The 22,668-nt window shown below is 44.5% G+C and overlaps 1 protein-coding gene across 3 annotated transcripts in view; it reads left to right on the top strand.

Annotated features, from left to right (window-relative positions):
* The window catches only part of FBXL20 (F-box and leucine rich repeat protein 20), a 694,061-nt gene that overhangs the window by 373,940 nt on the left and 297,453 nt on the right, over window positions 1-22,668 (top strand). For all 3 annotated transcript variants that reach the window (XM_077459474.1, XM_077459476.1, XM_077459475.1), the window contains one exon: window positions 21,445-21,519. In XM_077459474.1, coding sequence (XP_077315600.1) covers window positions 21,445-21,519 — 75 coding nt within the window. The remainder of the gene's footprint in view (window positions 1-21,444; window positions 21,520-22,668) is intronic.

Below are 22,668 nucleotides of genomic sequence, written 5' to 3'. Positions count from 1 at the left end.
GGGGCGAGCGAGTCCTGGAGAAGAAGAAGAACAAGAAGAAGAAGAAGAAGAAGAAGAAGAACGGAAGGCGGCGGCGACAGCGGTGACAGAAGACCGGGCCACCGCCTGCAAAAGAGCTATAAGAAGGCGCGGTGGCCCGGCAGAAGAAAGGAAGGCGGCGGCGACAGAAGACCGGGCCACCGCCTGTAAAAGAGCTACAAGAAGGCGCGGTGGCCCGGCAGAAGAACCGAAGAGGGGGACAAGACCCCCGAAGTCGGGAGAAGAGGCCGGCGGCGGGGAGGAAGAAAGCCGGACTCATCCGCTAGTAAAAGAGCTACAAGAAGATAGCGGAGGAGTCCGGCGAGAAGACCCCCGAAGACGGAAGACCCCCGGAGCTGTGCAATAAAATATTTTTTCTCGTGTGTTGTGTTTTTTTTTTTGGGTACTTTTATTTTACAGGTGAATGGGTAGGGGTACATTGTACCCCATACTCATTCACATAGGGTGGGGGGCCGGTATCCGGGGGCCCCCTTCTTAAAGGGGGCTCCCGGATTCCGATAAGCCCCCCGCCCGCAGACCCCGACAACCAACGGCCAGGGTTGTCGGGAAGAGGCCCTTGTCCTCATCAACATGGGGACAAGGTGCTTTGGGGTGGGGGGGCCGCGCGGCCCCCCCTTCCCCAAGGCACCCCCCATGTTGAGGGCACGCGGCCTGGTACGGCTCAGGAGGGGGGGCGCGCTCGCTCGCCCCCCTTTCCTGGCCGGCCGGGTAGCGTGCTCGGACAAGGGTCTGTTGTGGACTTTGGGGGGACCCCCACGCCGATTTTTTTCGGCGTTGGGGTTCCCCTTTAAGTCCATTCCAGGCGGCGGAGCCCGCGACGTCTCCGTCGCGGGCCCCGCCTACCTGCACACGCGCTCGAAATGAGCAGACTTCCCTCCGAGCGGGAACAGTTTGCTCATTTCGAAAGTAGCCTACACACGGGCGGACTGTTCGCTCAAACCAAGTTTCAGCGGACAGTTTTTCGGAATTTCCGAAAGACTTTGTCCGTCAAACTGTCCGCTGAAACTGTCCGCTGAAAGCCCACACACGAGCGGACTGTCCGCCCAAACACTGTTCAGCGGACAAAGTTGGGCGAACAGTCCGCCCGTGTGTACGCGGCCTAAGATGTATGGGTCAGACCCATCCAGTATGTTTGTTAAATCAAGAAGACGACAGATGGTGTATTGGGTGCCTGATGGCAAGCCCAAACACAAAGTATCCTATCTAGAAATGGCACAGCTGAGGGGTAGCATGTATCTAGTCACAGGATCTGAAATTAAAAATGTGCATAAATATTGTAGCAATCTAGGGAGTAATAAGAACAGATCCATGAAGCAACAAAGTAGCTAAGATAATCCTCATAGTCAAAAATAGAGAATGCATACCCTAGTCTGCAATAATTTTGTAGACAATTGAAGACATCATGCTGTCTTTTATGACAGAGCTCATCGTAATGGGTAAAGGTTGGACTCCTGTTATGATTCAGAGTTCTGCGGTGAGAATGGTTACTTTTTCGTCTGGGGTGTGCCTCCACTGCTGCAAGACTTACTTATATAGCAAAATAATTGGAATTCCCCCTCCCAGTGTCACTACAAGTCGCTTCCCGTCTAGGCTCAAAAATGGCCGCCTCGCGTGTGTTTCAAGCCTCGTTCTGGAGAACAGATACAAGTTCCAGGTGTGTAGTGTGCCAATATAATACATTAGGTAGACACAAAACTACTGAATTTAAACCAACGGTTACTAAGAAGTCCTATAACATTAGAACTTTCTGTACATGCAGTACCCGTTATGTGGTATATCTAATAACTTGTCCTTGTGGTAAGCAATATGTGGGATGCACCACAGGGACCTTTACGATCAGAGTGGGGGAACATATTGCTTTAATTAAAGGAAGCGTTTCCAAACACACGGTCCCTAGACACTACAGAGAGTTTCATGACAGCAATCCAAGGGGAACACAGTTTGTCGTTATAGACAAATATGTGCCCCCGTGGAGAGGAGGTGCCATGACAAGGGGGGTGTCCTGTTTAGAGACATATTGGATCTATGAGCTCCAGTCCCACTCCCCATCCGGTTTGAACGTGGAGTGGGACATTAATACTTTTATTAATGAGTCTTGATAACATAGTGGGTAAGGATGAGATCATTGGGGTTTGGATGCGTCCCTATCCCGTATTTTTCTGTTCTATAAATAATTCAGACATGCATATTTTTTAAATATTTTTTTGTTTCTGTATTTTAGAATATACTTTTTTAAAGAGGAAGTAAACCCTTCCAAACAACTTGGACCTACAGGTAAGCCTAGATTAAGGCTTACCTGTAGGTCCAAGCAATATCTCCTAAACCTATATGGTTTAGGAGATATTTGCCCGAAAATGGGCACCGCTGTCTACGGCGCATGCGCCGTAGACAGCGGCGCGCAGGCGCACTAAATGCGGCAAATCCATGAATGGATTTGCCAAATTTGTCGACTCCCGTGCGCATGCGCGGGAGTGACGTCATCGCGGCTTCGCCGAGTGGCAGCAGCGGAGCTGCGAGACGCGACTCCCGTGCGCATGCGCGGGAGTGACGTCATCGCGGCTTCGCCGCTGTGATTCGTCGGAGCTGCGAGACGCCACCAGCAACATGGATGCGGCGGACTACAGGGATCAGCGGCGACTTCGCTGGCTCCTGTGTCAGGTAAGTGACACATAATGAGCTACTATGCGATGCATAGTAGTCCATTATGCTTTACCTTTGCAGGGAAAAAAAGAGGAAGTAAACCCATTAGGGTTTACTTCCTCTTTAAGTTTATTTTTATTTTTTGATTTTGTTCAAAATCTGACAATTTTTTGATAATTATATGTTTATATTATTTATTCATTTGTTACCTTGCTGTTGGTTGGTTCCCAATCCCTGTGTCAAAACAAGTCACATTTTTCATCGAAGGATTCATTTTTATCAAAATGAGGAAAATGTATCATTAATTTGGATACGATTATTTTTAAGTCATTGGAGGCCTACTTTGGATGGGAAGGAGAAAGGCCAGGTATAACAGACAACATTATGGGTTTATATACCAACACGAGGAACACAATTGGGTATGTGACACCTGAGTTGCGTTCGATATATATGCTGATATGTGCATTGATTGCAGTTGGCATGGTATACCCATATATCTGTTATCCTTAACTTTGCATTAATAGATAACACTGCACGATCATGGATCTCGTCATGTCCGGTTCTATGGTTGTATGTTTTGCGTTCCACTCGGGAACCGGTTGTTATGTTGAAGGGGGATTGCGTGGTTTCCGTGAGTGCGAGTGGAAGCGAGTTTAGTGCTTGCGGTCCATGCAAACAGGAAGCGGAGGTGACATCGAATGGGTGTTCACGTCACTTCCGGGTTGCCATATCAATGAAAGAACAACCTCCCCTGGCATCATGTGTTCCACGAGTGACGACGAGCGTCCTGTCGTGTCACTTCCGGGTTATTGTATCGATGAGAAATACATTTTTTGTGTCGTTGGACAATTAAGCTATTGATTGCGTTTATAATTTGAAGATGGATAGCGTACAGGGGGGTATTGCTGAGTATCATTCAACTAGCATTGATCAAGATTGCTTATAAATAAACAAACTTATATAATGAGGTGGAGCTTACATCTGTTCTCCAGAACGAGGCTTGAAACATGCGCGAGGTGGCCATTTTTGGGCCTAGACCGGAAGTGACTTGTAGTGACACCGGGAGGGCGAATTCCAATTATTTTGCTATATAAGTAAGTCTTGCAGCAGTGGAGGCACACCCCAGACGACGTCCAAGGAGACGAAACATGTCGGGAAGACTCCACTGCTGCCATCCTTTATGTGAGAAGCGCTTAATCAACTACATAAATGTAAGTTTGATAACTTTTTAATAAAGTCGTTTGTTTTATGGAATTACGCTATTTGGCCCCATTCTTTTGTCCTGCATGGTTGTTTTTGGGGAGCGTGACCTGTTCTGCGATTACTGGCTTCGTGTTCAACTTGGCTTGAGAAGTGATTTTCAGCGTTGAGTTTCAAGTTTTAATACTTTCCGGCTGGAGCTCCGTTCAGTTGTATGACATCAAAGCACATTTGACCTTTTGGAGCGTATGCTCGCTTGGGTCAATAGGAGTCGGTAAGCCTACATCTGTTTTGGGTGGCGGTGTCGGCACCAGGGTGTTTATACTCAATATTCCTATGGATTGAAGGACATCTTGATTTCTCTATCTTGCACCAAGGGGGATTGCATTTGGCTTTCCACGAAAGGACTTTTTCTTCATATATATGTTCATATTACAACCGTACAAATCACTTTTGTTGCTGTTAATAATTGCCAGAATTTATATTGGGCAAAACACACAGGTCACATTTGTGATATTTTGCACATATTTGTTTTTATTTTAGCGCAACACTTTTTTTCTTATATGCTATTTGAACTAAATATCAGTTTTTAGTGTTAGCTGCTTTTTTGTTTGTTCTGATAGCGTGGTGTTTTGGTTTTGGTTTTGATTTGAAGTATTTCATAATGAGGTAGTATGCGATTCATACTAGCTCATTATGCCTTTTCCCTTACAGGTGTAGGAAAAATAAAAGTCAGCGGGTTTACTACCGCTTTAAATTTGGTGTTATTGCTCTCACTCTCTCATACCGGTCACTAGAAGTTCAACATGGCACCTCATGGCAAAGAACTCTCTGAGGATCTGAAAACAAGAATTGTGGCTTTACATAAAGATGGCCCTAGGCTCTAAGAAGATTACCAAGACCCTGAAACTGAGCTGCAGCATGGTGGCCAAGACCATACATACACTTAACAGGACAGGTTCCACTCAGAACAGGCCTCTTTGTGGTCGACCAAAGAAGTTGAGTGCACATGCTCAGCATCATATTAAGAGGTTGTCTTTGGGATATAGACATATGAGTGCTGCCAGCATTGATGCAGAGGTTGAAGGGGGGGAGGGTCAACCTGTCAGTCCTAAGACCATATGCCACACACTGCATCAAATTGGTCTGCATAGCTGTTGTCCCAGAAGAAGCATCTTCTAAAGGTGATGCACAAGAAAGCCTGCAAACAGTTTGCTAAAGACAAGCAGACGAAGGACATGGATTACTGGAACCATGTCCTATAATCTGATGAGACCAAGATAAACGTATTTGGTTTAGATGGTGTCAAGCGAGTGTGGCGGCAACTAGGTAAGTAGTAAAAAGACGAGTGTGTTTTGCCTACAGTTAAGCATGGTGGGAGTGTCATGGTCTGGGGCTGCATAAGTGCTGCTGACACTGGGGAGCTACAGTTCATTTAGAGAACCATGAATGCTAATATGTACTGTGACATACTGAAGCAGAGCATGATTCCCTCTGTTCAGAAACTGGGCCACAGGTCAGTATTCCAACATAATGACCCCAAACACACCTCCAAGACGACCCCTGCCTTGCTAAAGAAGCTGAGGGTAAAGGTGGTGGACTGACCAAGCATGTCTCCAGACCTAAACCCTATTGAGCATCTGTGGGAGGAGCGCAAGTTCTTTAACATGCACCAGCTCCGTGATGTCAGAGTGGAAGAGGACTCAGTGGCAACCTGTGAAGCTCTGATGAACTCCATACCCAAGAGGGTTAAAGTGGACGTCCACCCTAAAGTGGACCTTCCGCTCATTGGAATCCTCCCCCCCTCTGGCGCCACAATTGGCACCTTTCAGGGGGGAGGGGGGTGTAGGTACCTGTACAGTACAGGTATCTGCACCCACTTCCGGGATAGCTCTCTTTCCGAAAGTCCCCCGCTGCCTGCTGGGAAACACACAGATCCCAGAGGCAGCGGGTACATCCTTATTGTGCAGCGCGACTCGCGCATGCGCAGTAGGGAACCTGATTCCCATACCCAAGATGGTGGCGGCAGCACCCGAGAGACGATCGAGAAATCGGCTTCGGGTGCCGAAATCGCGGGCGCGCTGGGCGGGTAAGTGTCCTTATTTTAAATGTCAGCAGCTGCAGTATTTGTAGCTGCTGGCTTTTAAAAAAAAAAAAAAACGGCGGAACTCCCGGCGGACTCCCGCTTTAAGGCAGTGCTGGAAAATAATGGTGACCACACAAAATATTTACACTTTGGGCCCAATTTGGACATTTTCCCTTAGAGGTGTACTCACTTCTGTTGCCAGTGGTTTAGACATTAATGGCTGTGTGAGTTATTTTGAGGGGACAGCAGATTTACACTGTTACACAAGCTGTACACTAACTACTTTACATTGTAGCAAAGTGTTATTTCTTCAGTGTTATCACATGAAACGATATAATAAAATATTTACAATAATGTGAGGGTTGTACTCACTTTTGTGAGATACTGTACATGCGTATTTGCATTGAACTGCATACATACATACATGTATATTTGTAAGGAACTGCATACATACATGCTTAACCGGTTCCCGGCGATGTCACACAGATATACTGCGGCACAATGGCTCTTCTGGGCAAAATCCTGTACGGGTATGTCTTACCCTTTTCAGCCACCAGAGGGTGCCCGCACGCTGCACGGTGGGGGTCCTGATGCGGGTGGTTGGCCGCCACGAGTGCCAGCACGGGAACTTTTTTTTTATACCAAAAATATGTAGAAGAATATATATTGGCCTAAACTGATGAAGAAATAAGTGTTTTTGTTTTTTGTTTTTTTAAATGGGGATATTTATTATAGCAAAAAATAAAAAAAATATATATATTTTTTTTCAAAATTGTATTTTTTTTTTATTTATAGCTCAAAAAAAAAATCGCAGAGGTGATCAAATACCAGCAAAAGAAAGTTCTATTTGTGGGGGAAAAAAGGACGCAAATTTAATTTGGGTACAGCGTCGAACGACTGCGCAATTGTGATTTAATGCAATGCAATGCCAAATTATAAAAAGTGCCCTGGTCAGGGAAAGGGGTAAAATCTTCTGAGGCTGAAGTGGTTAAATTTGAACTGCATACTTTCATGTGTATTTGCATTGAACTGCATACATGCGTATTTTCATTGTACTGCTAGTAGCGGGTTGGACCCCCTTTTGCCTTCAGAACTGCATTAATTCTTTGTGGCATAGATTCAACAAGATGAGGAAACATTCCTCAGAGATTTTGGTCCATATTGACATGATAGCATCACGCAGTTGCAGATTTGTCGGCTGCACATAAATTATGTGAATCTCCCATTCCGCCACATCGCAAAGGTGCTCTATTGGATTGAGATCTGGTGACTGTTTGGGACGTTGTAGTCCAGTAAACTCATTGTTATGTTCAAGAAACCATTTTGAGATGATTTGAGCTTTGTGACATTATCCTGCTGGAAGTAGCCATTAGAAGATGGGTACCCTGTAGTCCCAAAGAGATGGACATGGTCTGCAACAATACCTTGGTAGGCTGTGGCATTTAAATGATGCTCATTTGGTACTAAGAGACCCAGTGTGCTCCAAGAAAATATCTCCCACACTATTACCACCACCTGCCTGAACCATTGAAAGGCAGAATGGATCCATGCTTTCATGTTTACGTCAAAATTCTGACCCTACCATCTGAATGTCGCAGCTGAAATCGAAACTCGTCAGACCAAGCAACATTTTTCCAATCTATTGTCCAATTTTGATGGCCCTGTGCAAATTGTAGCCTCTGTTTCCTGTTCTTGGCTGACAGGAGTGGCATCCAGTGTAGTCTTCTGCTGCTGTAGCCCATATGCTTCAGGGTTCGATATGTTGTGCGTTCAGAGATGGTATTCTGCATACCTTTGTTGTAACAAGTGATTATTTGCTTTTCTGTTGCCTTTCTATCATCTCAAACCCCATTCTATTATCCTTTGACCTTTTCGTCCACACAACAGCCGCTCACTGGATATTTTCTCTTTTTTGGATCATTCTCTGTAAACCCTAGAGATGGTTGTGCTTAAAAATCCCAGTAGTTTAGCAGGTTTTGAAATACTCGGACCAGACCATCTGGCACCAACAAGCAAGTCACTTAAATCCCCTTTCTTCCCCATTCTGATGCTCATTTTGAACTTCATCTTCACCATGGAGTCATCTTGAAGTCATCTTCACCATGTCTAGATGTCTAAATGCACTGAGTTGCTTTCATGTGATTGGCTGATTATCAATTTGTGTTACCAAGCAATTAAACAGGTGTACCTAATAACATGGCTGGTGAGTGTATATGCTTTCTTGTATTGAACTGCATATTTACATATGTATTTGCATTGATTTCCATACTTGTATTAACTGCATATGTGCATGAACTGCGAAAATACAGTGGTGTGAAAAAGTGTTTGCCCCCTTCCTCATTTCCTGTTCCTTTGCATGTTTGTCACACTTAAGTGTTGCGGAACATCAAACCAATTTAAACAATAGTCAAGGACAACACAAGTAAACACAAAATGCAATTTGTAAATGAAGGTGTTTATTATTAAAGGTGAAAAAAAATCCAAACCATCATGGCCCTGTGTGAAAAAGTTATTGCCCCCCTTGTTAAAACATACTATAACTGTGGTTGTCCACACCTGAGTTCAATTTCTCTAGCCACACCCAGGCCTGATTATTGCCACACCTGTTCACAATCAAGGCATCACTTAAATAGGAGCTGCTCGACACAGTAAGGTCCACCAGAAGATCCTTAAAAGCTACACATCATGCCGAGACCCAAAGAAATTCAGGAACAATTGAGAAAGAAAGTAATTGAGATCTATCAGTCTGGAAAGGGTTATAAAGCCATTTCCAAAGCTTTGGGAATCCAGCGAACCACAGTGAGAGCCATTATCCACAAATGGCGAAGACATGGAACAGTGGTGAACCTTCCCAGGAGTGGCCGGCCGCCCAAAATTACCCCAAGAGCGCAGCGACGACTCATCCAAGAGGTCACAAAAGACCCCACAACAACGTCCAAGGAACTGCAGGCCTCACTTGCCTCAGTTAAGGTCAGCGTTCATGCCTCCACCATCAGGAAAAGACTGGGCAAAAATGGCCTGCATGGCAGAGTTCCAAGGAGAAAACCACTGCTGAGCAAAAAGAACATCAAAGCTCGTCTCAATTTCTCCACAACACATCTTGATGATCCCCAAGACTTTTGGGACAACATTCTGTGGACCGATGAGACAAAAGTGGAACTCTTTGGAAGGTGTGTGTCCAAGTATATCTGGCGTAGAAGGAACACTGCATTTCATAAAAAGAACATTATACCAACAGTAAAATATGGTGATGGTAGTGTGATGGTCTGGGGCTGTTTTGCTGCTTCAGGACCTGGAAGACTTGCCGTGATAAAAGGAACTATGAATTCTGCTGTCTACCAAGAGATCCTGAAGGAGAATTTCCGACCATCTGTTCGTGTACTCAAGCTGAAACGAACTTGGGTTCTGCAGCAGGACAATGATCCTAAACACACCAGCAAGTCCACCACCGAATGGCTGAAGAAAAACAAAATGAAGACTTTGAAGTGGCCTAGCCAAAGTCCTGACCTGAATCGTATTGAGATGTTGTGGTATGACCTTAAAAAGGCCGTTCATGCTCAAACCCTCTAATGTAACTGAATTAGGACAATTCTGCAAAGAGGAGTGGGCCAAAATTCCTCCAGGACGCTGTAAAAGCCTCATTGCACGTTATCGCAAACGCTTGGTTGCAGTTGTTGTTGCTGCTAAGGGTGGCCCAACCAGTTATTAGGTTTAGGGGGCAATCACTTTTTCACACAGGGCCATGATGGTTTGGATTTTTTTTCACCTTTAATAATAAACACCTTCATTTACAAATTGCATTTTGTGTTTACTTGTGTTGTCCTTGACTATTGTTTAAATTGGTTTGATGTTCCGAAACACTTAAGTGTGACAAACATGCAAAGGAACAGGAAATGAGGAAGGGGGCAAACACTTTTTCACACCACTGTACATACTTCTATACCTGCATACCTGAGTATCTACATAACGGCATACCTGGGTACCTGCGTACTTGCATACCTATGTGGTTGCATAGTGGTAGACCAACATGGTTTTGGGCCTGCTTCCTTGGGGGACTGCGTGTTAGGCTACATTATTTAACTGTTACACAAGTTAAATGGCTCCAGAATGAAGAGGCAGGTGCACCACCCTCAGGTCCAGTGATCTGGCAGTGCTCGCATCTCCTGATGGACCATATAGCTGAGCCACTGTGGTGTTTGGTATTGATTGATTCTTGATGCATTAGAATGTCATTAGGAGAATTTTGCAGTGGCATTGACAGTTGCAATAGACTGCTGCAGCATCACCCTTAACACGTCTCATCTTGGTGCCTAAGCAGGATAGAGTCTGGCTAATACTTGGATGGGAGACTGCCCAGGAATACCAGGTGCTTTAAGCTTTTCTCCTCCAGAGTGAGGGAGGCATCCGAGGCTGCTATGTTTTGAGAGTATCTCAGACAGAGGATCTAAGGGCAGTCTCTGAGGTGGTTCGCTCTATCTTTAGCCGGCAGAAACCTGGTAGGTTAAGTATGCCTCCTGATGGCCTCTCTGCAAGAGGTAGATTTCAGGTGTCCATAGACATCAATGATGCTTATCTTCATGTGCCAGTTTTTCCAGGCTCATCAAAGATTTCTGTGATTTTGCAGTAAAAAAAAAAAAATCACCATTTTTGCTTTCTGTCACTGCCCTTCAGACTGGTTACAGCCCCTGAGGGTTCACAAAGCTCCTAGCCCAAGGCTGGACTTGCTGAGGTAGCAGAGGGTATCAACCGCAGGCTACCTCAATGATCTTATGCTCTGGGAGCAGTCTGTTCCAGATTCAAAGACTGTTCCCCACATGCAGTTCTACTCCAGGTCTTTCATAAAGTAAAAATTCTCTCTATCTATAACATCAAGGTCCAAGCATTGGATTGCCAGAGGGCTCTGTTCACGAAGCGTTGCAGAGCTCAAATTGGGAGTTGATTGTTTGGAATCTGGAGAAGAAGTTTTCCCATCCAGTGATATGGAAGATAACCACTGATGCCAGTCTCTCCAGTTGGGGGGGCTGGTTTGGAGGCGGCTACAATTCAGAGTACTTGTTTTCCAACAGGAGAGAATGAATATCTTGGAACTTTGTGCAGTACACCTTGTTCTGGACTATTGGACAAACGCGTTGCACAGGTTTGTGGTCAGTGTTCAGTCTGACAATGCTACTGCAGTGGCATAGATTAACCAACAGGGTGGCACCAGGAATCGTGCGGCTCAGAAAGGTGAACCACATTCGGTCTGCGGCAGAACAGCATGTGCCATCTGTCGCCAGTACATATTCTAGGTATAAAAAACTGGCAGTTGTCAGCGACTAATACTGGGAAAGTGATCCCTGTATCCCAAGTCATTCTCTGCAATCTGCCAGCATGGGGAACTATGCAGGTGGATCTACTGGATTGCTGGTTCTACGACAAGTTTTGTCTGGGATGAGATTCCCACTGGCAATAGGGGTAGATGCACTGGTAACACCTTAGGGAACAGTTCTCCCTAATCATTCCCCTGATTTAACTATTTCTGCTTTTTTTGCGAAGAATCCGGGAGTTGGGATTGGTACACCAACATGGTGAATCTGGTAGTGGATGCTCCTTGGACATTTCCAGTCTGGCCAGAACTATGGTCTTGGGTCCTGTTATCTTCACACTGTTAAGTGCCAGGAAGCCGGCTTCAGGGAGCTTCCATTACAGGACTTGGAAATCTTTTATATGCCGGGTGTGAAGCCAGGATGTGGCACCCACGCAAATATGTGAGGGAGAGATTTTTCCTTTCTCCAATCGAGAGGGGAAATTGGCCTTAAAGTGGTTGTTAACCCACTATATAATATGATCATGCCATCCTCTGTTATTATATAATGCTATGTGCCCCTTGCTGTATAGAAAGAAAATACCCATTATACCATATATCAGAGTGGCTCACGTGACCCCAACTCTCTCCTCTCTTTGACTGACAGCTATAGCGAGCGGCACCGAGTACTGCCGCTGATGTCAGCCGGGGAGGAGAGAGATCCGAGGAGTCACGTGAGTGCCGGGAGCTGCTCTGATATATGGTATAATCTGCATCATCATATTTTTTATTTTATTTATTTTTTTTACTTTCAAAGATTTTTATTAGTTTTGAACAGGAAAATAAACAGCATGTACAATATTTTCATAGTTGGAGTCACATTTATTTATGGCAACAAACAAGCAAGGGTGTTATGGAACAGGATAGTTATCCAGGAGCTGGCACTGTCATTCTAAAGAACCTGACCCCCAACTCAGGCGTTGGTACAGGATCGTAGGGAGAAGTCCTCCGGCAGCCCTATTGGGAACTATCTATGCTTGGAGGATTCCCCCATCCATCCCAAAGAAGGCAAGTGACCTCGTGGGCAGTAGTTAAATGTTGCCAAATATCACAACGTCTCGGTGGGGAAGGCTATATATCAAACTATCGTTCCAGGTTCAGACCTGGCAAAAGGGCCACATTTAGTCAGAAAATACTTAAGATGGGAGGACAAAGGGAGAAGAGGGTGAAAAGAGAGACATAGCAAGGAGTATAAGAGTGAGATCCAATCTTACCGGGGGAGACCCGGGTGGCTGCTGTCGCTAGTTTCTGGTTAGGCCTGGAAACCTGTGCATAGTGGAACCCCCACATACAGGGACCAGGGTTCCCAGATGACTGAACTTCAGGACCGAGTCTGTTAATATGCTGGCAAGTTTCTCCTGTGACATGATCAAGGAGATCTTGCGCTTGGCTGCTGAAAGGGTTACCGTGGGTTGTTTCCACGCTTTAGCAACGGTCATCTTGGCCCCTAGCAGCATGAAGTGTATTCGTTTACAACTTGCTTTGGGAATTCCAGGGAGATTGGCATTCAGGAGAGCTATAGTTGGGGTCCTCGGGTGCTGGTGAGTAGTTACACTCTGGATCAGGGTAAACATCCTGCTCCAGAATGGCCTAATTCTAGGGTATGCCCACCAAATATGGACTATGGAACCTGTGAGCTGGCATCCACAGAAGCATAGGGGACTCGCTGTGGGGGAAAAGAAGCCAACTTTGAGGGGATGAGGTACCATCTAGTTAAGACCTTGACGCCTGATTCAACTAGGGAGATGCTTCTTACCCCCTTGAATGCTTTGGAAAACGAGGACTGCCACCTCTTGAGGTCCCAACCAATTTGGAGGTAATTTCCCCACGCTAGCATGCATGAGGATTTGGAGGCTGGGAGAGAAAGTGATTGGTAAATGGAGATTCCACCCCTCTGATGCCCAGCCTGTCCGCACCACATTTCATATGGTGTAAATTTGGTGGCATTGGTTTCCCTTTCCATAGCCCGTGTAGGAAATGATACTGCATCTGTTGAAACCTGTAGTGCTCCGAGGTTGGCATTTCCAAGTTTTGCACACAGAATTTCTGGGAAAATGGGTCTGAGGGGGTGAAAAAGTGCCTGATGCGATACAGCCCCTTGTCCAGCCATCATTGAAAGGATTTGATATCCTAAACTGGGTTGCAGAATATATGTGCCAGGGGTCTAAATTCTGTGGACAGGGATGCTAGTGGTCACATCTTGTCCCACAGAGACAGGGTTTATGAGAGGATAGGTGATAAGATTGGGGGGCGGCCCTTGGATGGGGTCCATAGAAGGTAGTCTAAAGTACGTGTTGGAACATCCTGTCTCTTTTAACCCAATCAGCTTTTTCAAACTTGGTATAGATCGTAGATAATTGTGCTATTCTTGCTGCTTGGAAGTACCAAAGGATTCAGGGGAGTCCCAACCCACCCAGATTCTTAGTATGGAATATAGTTTTTTGTGGAAGTCTGTAGCCCGATCGCCCCCAGATGAATTTGGTACCCTTGCTTTGGAAAGATTTTAGCTGATCCTTTCTAATGTTTATGGGAAGGGATCAAAATAAATATAGTAGTCTGGGAAGAAGGGTCATTTTTATTGAATGGATCCTCCTCAACCAGGACAAACCCTCCCTGTTCCAATTTGTCAGGTCAGACACAAGTTTCCGGTACATGGGTGAGAAATTAGAAGGGTGCAAGTGCTCAATTTTGTCCGTGAGAGTGATCCCCAGATACTTAATGGAGGAAACGCGCCACTCGAACTTGAATGAGTTTTGTAATGCTGAGACTAGTTCTAGTTTGAGGGAGACATTAAGTGCCTGGGATTTGGTATAATTTACTTTAAGTCCTAAGATGATGGAAAACTCGTTCAAGAGTTTGCAGAGGTTGGGGAAGGTTGTGGTCGGTGAAGTGATAAACAAGAGAATGTCATTGGCGAACAAGCCACATTTGTGAGTATGCAGGCCACAGGTTTCTCCTTGGATATTTGGATTGGAGCATATTGCTATTGCCAAGGACTCGATGGCAATGGTGAAAATTAAAGGGGATAAGGGACATCCCTGTCTAGTACCCCTTGCTCTGTTAAGCGGCTGTGAGTGGAGTCCCTGTAGACATACAGCCTTAGGAGAGGAATAGAGGGCGTGGATCACCCCCATGAAGCGCTGGCCAAATCACCAGTGCTCCATGAGGGCAAAAATGTAGGGCCAGGTCACAGAGTCAGACGCTTTGTGCAAGTCAAGAGAAAGCAACATTCCTTCCTGTTTGAGGCCATGGTCCTAGCCGGACTGTAGGAGGGAAATAATATCTACTTCCCTTCTGACCTGATCGGGCCCTGCCTTCCTGGTATAAACCAAACCTGGTCCTTGTGGATGTACCGACTGATGAAGGATGCCAGGCGGTTCGCCAGGATTCTTGTTAGGATCTTAATACAGGTAAATCTGAGAAGTGCAAGCTCCAAAAAGAGTTTGAATTCCCTTGGCGCAGTGAATTGAAATATCTAGGAATAAAACTGGCGACCCCAGTGGATAAAATGTATAAACTAAATTCCATTCCATTATTAGATAAAGTTAAGAAAGAAAGTAATAGATTGCCAAATAGATCATTGAGGTGGATGGGACACATAAGCGCACTTAAGATGTTCATCCTGCCAAAAATTTTATACAAATTCCAGATGATACCCATAGCTTTACCGAATTTTTATTTTTCAAAGATGAAATCACTGCTAATGGGTTTTGACTGGAACAATAAAAAACCGAGAGTCCCCTTCTCAATATTGAAATGAGATTAAAAAAAGTGGGGGACTAGCTGTACCTGATATTCAAAAATACTACAAAGCGAGCGTGGTGTCGAGAATAGTTGAGTGGGTAAGAGATAACAATAGGGGGAAAAGATGGGTAAAATTTGATAACACCTTTAGTAAGGCACAGCTGAATAAGATTGTGTGGAACCCGCCAAAATATAGGACACTTGACCCGAACACAAATGTTTTGACACGTAATGCACTTAGGGTGTGAGATGGGGTGTATAAGCAATTAAATGGTCAGTATAATTCTCCACTTAAAGCTTTAAAAGAGAATGTATATTTTGCTCCAGGGTTAAAGATTAATGGTGGGAATTGGTTGAAAAAAGAGAAGGCACAAGTGAGAGACATTATAAAAAATGGGAAGATTTTGTCACTGCACGAATTAAAACACAAAGGGGAATTAGGAAGAATAGATGAGGGCGGCACAGTGGTGTAGTGGTTAGCACTCTCACCCAGCAGTAAGAAGGGTCACTGGTTCAAATCCCAACCATGACACTACCTGCCTGGAGTTTGCATGTTCTTCCTGTGCCTGCGTGGGTTTCCTCCAGGTACTCTGGTTTCCTCCCACAATCCAAAGACATGCAGGTAGGTTAATTGGCTTCTGTCCAAAAATTGGCCCTAGTGTATGAATGGGGACCTAGGATTGTGGGCTCCTTGAGGTTAGGGACCAATATGAGTGTGCAATGTACTGGGATAGGGACAATTGTAGACACTCACTCAGGTTGAACTGGATGGACTGGTGTCTTTATTCAACCTTACTAACTATGAAACTATGAAACTATGAATGGCGGTACCTTCAGCTGGCTCACTTTGTTGGGGGCTTACCGCAACCATTAAGAACCGAAGAAGAGATGTTGCCCCTGGAGCAGCTGTGTTTAACAGATAACCCGAATAATCTCCAGGCTGTAAAGGTTCCTGTCTGAGGGAGGGGAGCTGGAGAGCCCGCCTTTCATACAGAAATGGGAAAGGGAGTTAGGCGCACAATGCAATAAAAGCATTCAGGGGAACATTTTTAAATTAATACATAAATCTGCAGCTGATAGTAACACAGTAGAAATGAATTATAAATGTATTTCTAGATGGTATGCCACACCAGACAGTCTGTAAATTTCAACCAAGTAAGTCAGGGGACTGTTGGCGAGGGTGCAAGGTTGCCGGAACAATGACTCACCTGTGGTGGAGTTGTCCAAAAATTTATAAATATTGGAAAAAGATTTTATATTATATAAAAAAAATAACTAATATAATAATCCCAGAAGATCCATGGATAGTATTATTCCATGGTACTAAAGGGGAAGTAAAGAAATATCAAGAGTCACTGGTCCTGCATCTCTTAAACGCCGCAAAAAGATTGATACCTAAGAATTGGCAAGAAGAGGAAAGCCCATCAATCTGGGAATGGATAGACGCAGTAGAAGAAACCTATCATATGGCTAGGCGAAGCGATAGTTATGGCGATAAGAGATCGTTAATAGCAGACAAATGCCAAGAGTGGAGAAATTTAAAAAAAAACTTGGAGCTATGCAGAGCATATAAGAAAGTAACAGGAAAACAAGGAAGACAGAAATTGAATCAATTTTTCGCATAGTGAAATAGATGGGGGGGGGGGGGGGATAAGTAGAGGATGGAGAGAGATAGGTTTGTACGAATAGTTTTGAGAGCCTCTTTTTTTACTGTTGGCTCAAAATAAAGGATTTTAGCAACTTAAAAAAAAAAAAAAAAAAAAAAAGGATTGGATAAGAATAAAGCTACAATGATGTGAAGACGAGGAGAACGTAAATGAACGTAAAGTTTATTGGGGCCTCGTGGAAAAATTTGCTGAAGTAGAAAAAAAAAAGGATTTTAAGGTCATTATTTATGAGGGAGGTGGGTCTATAATTCCCCACTTCCACTAAATTTATGTCAGGTTTGGGTATAACCGTTATAAAGGCTGTAATGAGGTGGGGGTCTAAGGGTACGCCCTGGGTCTTTGCATTGAAACATTTTGCCAAGTGTGGGGCCAGAGTATCGGCGAATGCCTTATAGTAGGGTACTGAGAGGCCATCAGGGCCCGACACCGTTCCCGTCTTGAGATACTTAATGACCTCCAGGACTTCTTCCGACGAGAATGCTCGTTAGATGGTAGAGCAAGGTTATTTAGGAAATCATGAATTTCTTGATCCGTGTCTGCGGGGGGGGGGGGGGGGGGAGGGGGAGTGGGAGTGAACTATAGAGATGGGAGTAGAAATCCTGGAAAGCCTTGATAATTTTGTTTGGATTGGCTGTGGGGGCCTGGACATCGTGTGTGGCTATCCTGACATGAGATCCCAGGGATTGTGTGCTAGGCATGGGGAACGAGAACCGGAATGCTGTCATAAACACCATCACTTACCCCCTGCTGTCTTGTTTGGTTTTGAGTGGATGCTGGGGTATGGTAAGATAACGACCGGAGCTGAATGTGGTCCCGACCCCTCCCCAGCAGATCAGCTGGAAAAAAGTTCAAAAAGTAACTCTATTTAAAAAAAAAAAAAACAGAAAAACTATAAACCACCTACAACCATATGAAACCCAACTAAGGGTTTGCTTGGGCACCAAGGTTCCCAGGGCCTCCCTGGGGGGGATACCCCCCCATATGAGGGTAGGGACTCCCCGGGTTCCCATGACAGCCCCCGGAAGCATGCGCTCTGGCAGCTCGAGTCTGAGACCGTGCTCTCTAAATTTCAGGAACCTGCCACTCAGTGACTTCCCTGGACCCTCCTATGGGAAGATGCAGGAAATCACCAGAGGCATTCTTCAAAGTTTTTGAGGCCTATGAGCGCGGAAGAGGAAAAATATATATATATATATATATATATATATATATATATATATATATATATATATATATATATATATATATATATATATATATATATATATATATATATAAAAAAAAACACCAAAAATGTAACAGTCAAAAATTAGTCAAAACTGCTCAATGTCTAGACTTCTGAACTAGCTGGTAACGTGCAACTGCAGAAGGCTGTTAAAGTAACAAAAAATAGAAACAAGGGGCCACTAGAGCCAGGAGCTTCCAGCTCCATCAGCGGATAAAGCCACCCACAATGGTGAGAGGAATTAACAGGAGGGTGAAAGTAGGACTTGCTAGCCGTCTTATGGGGGTCTGCCCTCCTTCGATTGTTTGTGCATGCCTTTGTTAAAGACCGGAGAAATCGGGCTTGTTGGAGGAGGTTGTTTCGAGGAACTAGCCGCTGCGTTGCAGAAATCCATGGGGGCTTCCTGAGAAATGAGTTTGAGGTTGAGGAAGATGATCTCGCCGTCCGGCAAGCTTGAGAAGGACGTCGCTGCAAACGGGAAGGCCCATCTGTATTTAATGTCCCATTGTGATAGGACCGTCAGGAGTAGTTTAAGTGATCTCCGCTCCTGGTTTGTTGCGGGGTAAAGGTCAGCAAATACTTGTACTTGGTGACCCTGACAGGTTACCTTTGGCAAAGACCGTGATTGTCGCATGACCCCCTCTTTCACTGCGTAAAAGTGAGGCTTCACTACAATGTCCCTGGGGGAGCCGTCTTTCCGGGTTGTCCCAGGGCTCTATGGGCTCTGTCCAGCTCTAGGCGATAAGGGGGGATATTGGGGATTAGAGCCTTGATGAGGTCCTGGACTGCAGAGGTCACATCCGTGACATTTTCAGGTAGACCACCTAGTCTGAAGTTGTATCTTCTGGAACTATTCTCCAAATCGTAAATTCTGGATAGGGCTGTGTCAAGCTGAAGGACCTGTATGTGGTCTGATTTTTGATTGGTTCTGGATACCATGAAGTCCAATTTACTTTCTATGGCCTCCATTCTGGATCCAAGGTCTTGAAAGTCTGATTTGATCTCCCTAGTTATTTGGGTAGCCATGCTGGGGCCAGCCCCCTTTCCAGGAGGTCCGAGAGCCTGAGGAACTGGTCTGGATGTAGTGTGACAGGCTCCCGGTCCAGGTATCCTGGGGATAGGGTAGCCATCTGGTGTGTATGGGTAGGCCCGAGCGTGTATAGGGCAAAATCTTCCATGATGCGGCCCAACAGGAATTCTATGGAGGCTGGTGAGGGGGCCAGGGGGGGCTGGTGAACCCCTTGTGCCACCTGTGAGCAGGTGAGGGTGGCTGGGGCTGATTTGCCTCTGTTCCAGTATCCCCTCCGTGTGGGCCTCGTGCGGCTAAGGTAATGAGGAGACGGCGGCCATCTTGGTACACCCTCCCCTCGCTTCCGACTCAAGCTGCAGCCCGAGGTCCCGTCTCTTGAGTGGGGCGAACATCCAGGGGTGTGAACGGTGATCTCCGGTGCCCTGGAGTATCCGTCATGGCGCTCGTGGCTGGCTGTGGAGGCTGTTATGAGTGCCGGTGGCCCGGGGTGGTGCAGAGCTCCTGGCTTGCATGGCCATCTTGAAACTCTGGCACATGCGCACTTGCATCTTTTATTTTTTTTATACCGCACAGTGGCACATAGCGTTATATAACAGAGGTTTTTTGTTTTTTTTTGGTTAACAAACAATTTTAGTACCATTAAGGGTCAGATTCATCTCTTTCCGTTTTTTTTTTTTTAAATCACAGAATCATCACAAGATAATCTCAAATGCAATGTAAATGTACCTGCAAGAAAGTTGCATTTTACCCATCTATACAAGCCCTAAGGATCAACCTTAAACATTTTGTAAGCATTATATTATGTAGTTGCCCATTTCCCGCCCAAAGCATATGCCAGCCCATGGTTCTCCCTTTCTAATAGACCATTTGTATCACTGATGGTGCAAAATTCACTAGTGATAATGGATGCAGAATTTCGGCAACCCTTTCTCTAGAGAAGTGTTGCCAGCAATAGAAATGCCCATGTGACATGGTCCAAAAAATATGTTTTATTGAAATCTTTAGTTCCCTCGATCCCTCTTATGTGGTACCATGAAGAAGGTTCAAGGGTGTAAGTGAGCAACAGTTCTCGGCTGCATTGCCAACATATATTTTGACGGGCCCATTTGATTACAGGGCTGTTTTGTGAGAAATATATGTCCTTTGGTATGCAAGGGGCCTTGATTAAGTGTGCTCTTGTTAAAGTGAAACAATCACAAATCAAAGCAGTTAAAACTGAGTGATGAGGAAAAAAAATGGAATCATTGAAAAAACTGTTAGACAAAACAGTTTTAAAAATGCTCATTAAGATTTAAAGATAAAAGCAAATGAAGTTATACATAAATCTTGACCTTTCCTCTAAAGTTGAACTATTCCACATACCTCCTAACCATCTTGGTCTTGCTGTTGGTCAGTAGGCTGCTAGTTCCTGAAAGTGGTTTGTAAACCTCACATATGAAATATGAACAAAACATATCCCTCTATATTGTATACTTATTTCAATTTAGAGCATTAATTATCATTTCTGTCTGCTGCTTCATTCCTCTGCTACCAGCATGAATCAATTCCAATAAGTTTTCCTGGCACCAAAAGAAAAAAGGTGACATGAGGAATCTCCAACATACAGCTTATGATTGTAGCCTAAGCTCTGTTATTGAGTGCTGTGTGAAAAGGAAGGGGGTGGGTGTCCCTTACCTCCAATCAGCACAGTGGTGTAGTGGGTAGCACTTTCGCCTAGCAGTAAGAAGGGTCGCTGGTTCGAATCCCAACCACGATACTACCTGCCTGGAGTTTGCATGTTCTCCCTGTGCCTGTGTGGGTTTTCTGTGGGTACTCCGGTTTCCTCCCACACTCCAAAGACATGCTGGTAGGTTAATTGGATCCTCTCTAAATTGTCCCTAGTATGTATGAATGTGAGTTAGGGACCTTAGATTGTAAGCTCCTTGAGGGTGGGGACTGATGTGAATGTACAATGTATATGTAAAGCGCTGCGTAAATTGATGGCACTATATAAGTAACTGAAATAAAATAAAATAAATCAGCTCTCGGAGCTCCCCTCACTGAGTGTAACTTTAGCTTTCCTCTTTTCTGAAAGCTCAGACACTTTATAATTTCTGAAGTTTGAATGGCTGGAGAAGATGCAGATAAACAGGTATAACGTATGTTGTAGGATGATTTGTTTAATCTCTGAATCACCTGAGGCCAGCCACTTCACTGGGTATACTGTATGTGAGGATTTACAGTCACTTTAAAAGGCTAATAGAGGAATGCAGAAAACTTGATATTTACATATAAAGTCAGCTATATAATAATATTTCTGTTAGCTACTGATTAGTGTGTAGTTTTCACTGAAGGTACATTCTCTTTATTATATATTGTTTCCTTGCTAGGAAATTCCTTGAACTTTTTCATTATTAGAAATGTACATGTAACTAATGTAAGGAGATTGACATGCAAATTTCTTACTATCCGTATCTCCTTGCCCTATAGTTGGAAGACGAGGCGCTTAAATATATTGGATCACACTGCCCAGAACTTGTCACGTTAAATCTACAGGCGTGTTCCGTAAGTTTTATATTTTGTTACCTCAAAAATGGGGCATGTTCATTGACTTAGAAATGTAATTGGTAAACTATTTGTTTTCCTTTGCTATCTTGCAGTGAATAGACAAAGCACAGCTGATGATTGTCATGGTTCTAGTTCAGTGCCAAACATTGGTAGGACTACAGTCATTTCTGTCATCAGCTAGAATAGCTAAAATGTATTTTTCATTGATCCATAGACTCCCACTTACTGCCCAACAGGATCTGTCGTTGGCAATTTCATTTCAGAAGTGTTCAGGTGGCAATGGAGTGTTTTTCCTCCAGTGAAATTTAGAAGTTGTATGTCAGTCAGTTTTACCTGACTGCATGTAATCGGGAAACAAAGTCCTACTATAGCTACACACACTTATAGTTGTCACTACTGCAATGTAACCATTGCAACCAAACAGCAGTAAGTTGTTTTCTGTGCAAACTTGCTTTATTAGTCTACCTAACATAAAGTCCACCTTCTATAAATAATAATAAATACATATATATTTCCAGGAAAAATATGCATTTGTTTTTTTGAAAAGCTTTTGATCCAAATCAGTGGTTCAAAGAGAGAAATGCAAGCCCTCCTGCAACTTTCTCCAGCTCTCTGTTCATACCGAGGTGTGGGCTTTCAGTTTCAGAGCTGGAGGAAGCTGGAGGAGCTGGACTTTCAATGGAACATTCCATTGAATGTCCATTTGCTGCGGTGGAAGACATGGCTTGTAGTTCATTAATTTATAAATCTCTGTGAATGAATGATGCAGCTGTATGGGCAGAGCCCTGCACTGCTACAGAAACTTCAAAAGTGCCAGCGGCTGCAGGGGAGAATCAATGCCCATCGTTACAGGGTAAGACCAGTTTGGGGGTGGTCCCTTTTGCATTACGTTACATGTTACACCCTAAATACTGGTGCAAATAGTGGAGTTAGTGGATAACTGTGGATAACTGTGTTCATATAACCAAAACTATCTGTACGATTTAAGGCCTAACTTCAGGTTTAATTCAACTTTAAATAGTTTGTTTGGACCAAATCTTTGGCCTGCTGAACCAGCCTGTAAAAAGCGATTGGAGCTTTTGCAATTTGTTGGTTGACATCTGTTCGGCGAACATCTAGACTCCTATTAAGGAAGTCACTAGTGGA

The sequence above is a fragment of the Lithobates pipiens genome, unplaced genomic scaffold, assembly GCF_037356315.1.
Source record: "Lithobates pipiens isolate NorthernLeopardFrog02 unplaced genomic scaffold, aLitPip1_a1.2 Scaffold_28, whole genome shotgun sequence".
Classification (NCBI taxonomy): domain Eukaryota; kingdom Metazoa; phylum Chordata; class Amphibia; order Anura; family Ranidae; genus Lithobates; species Lithobates pipiens.
This window is presented reverse-complemented; position numbering and strand designations above follow the sequence as displayed.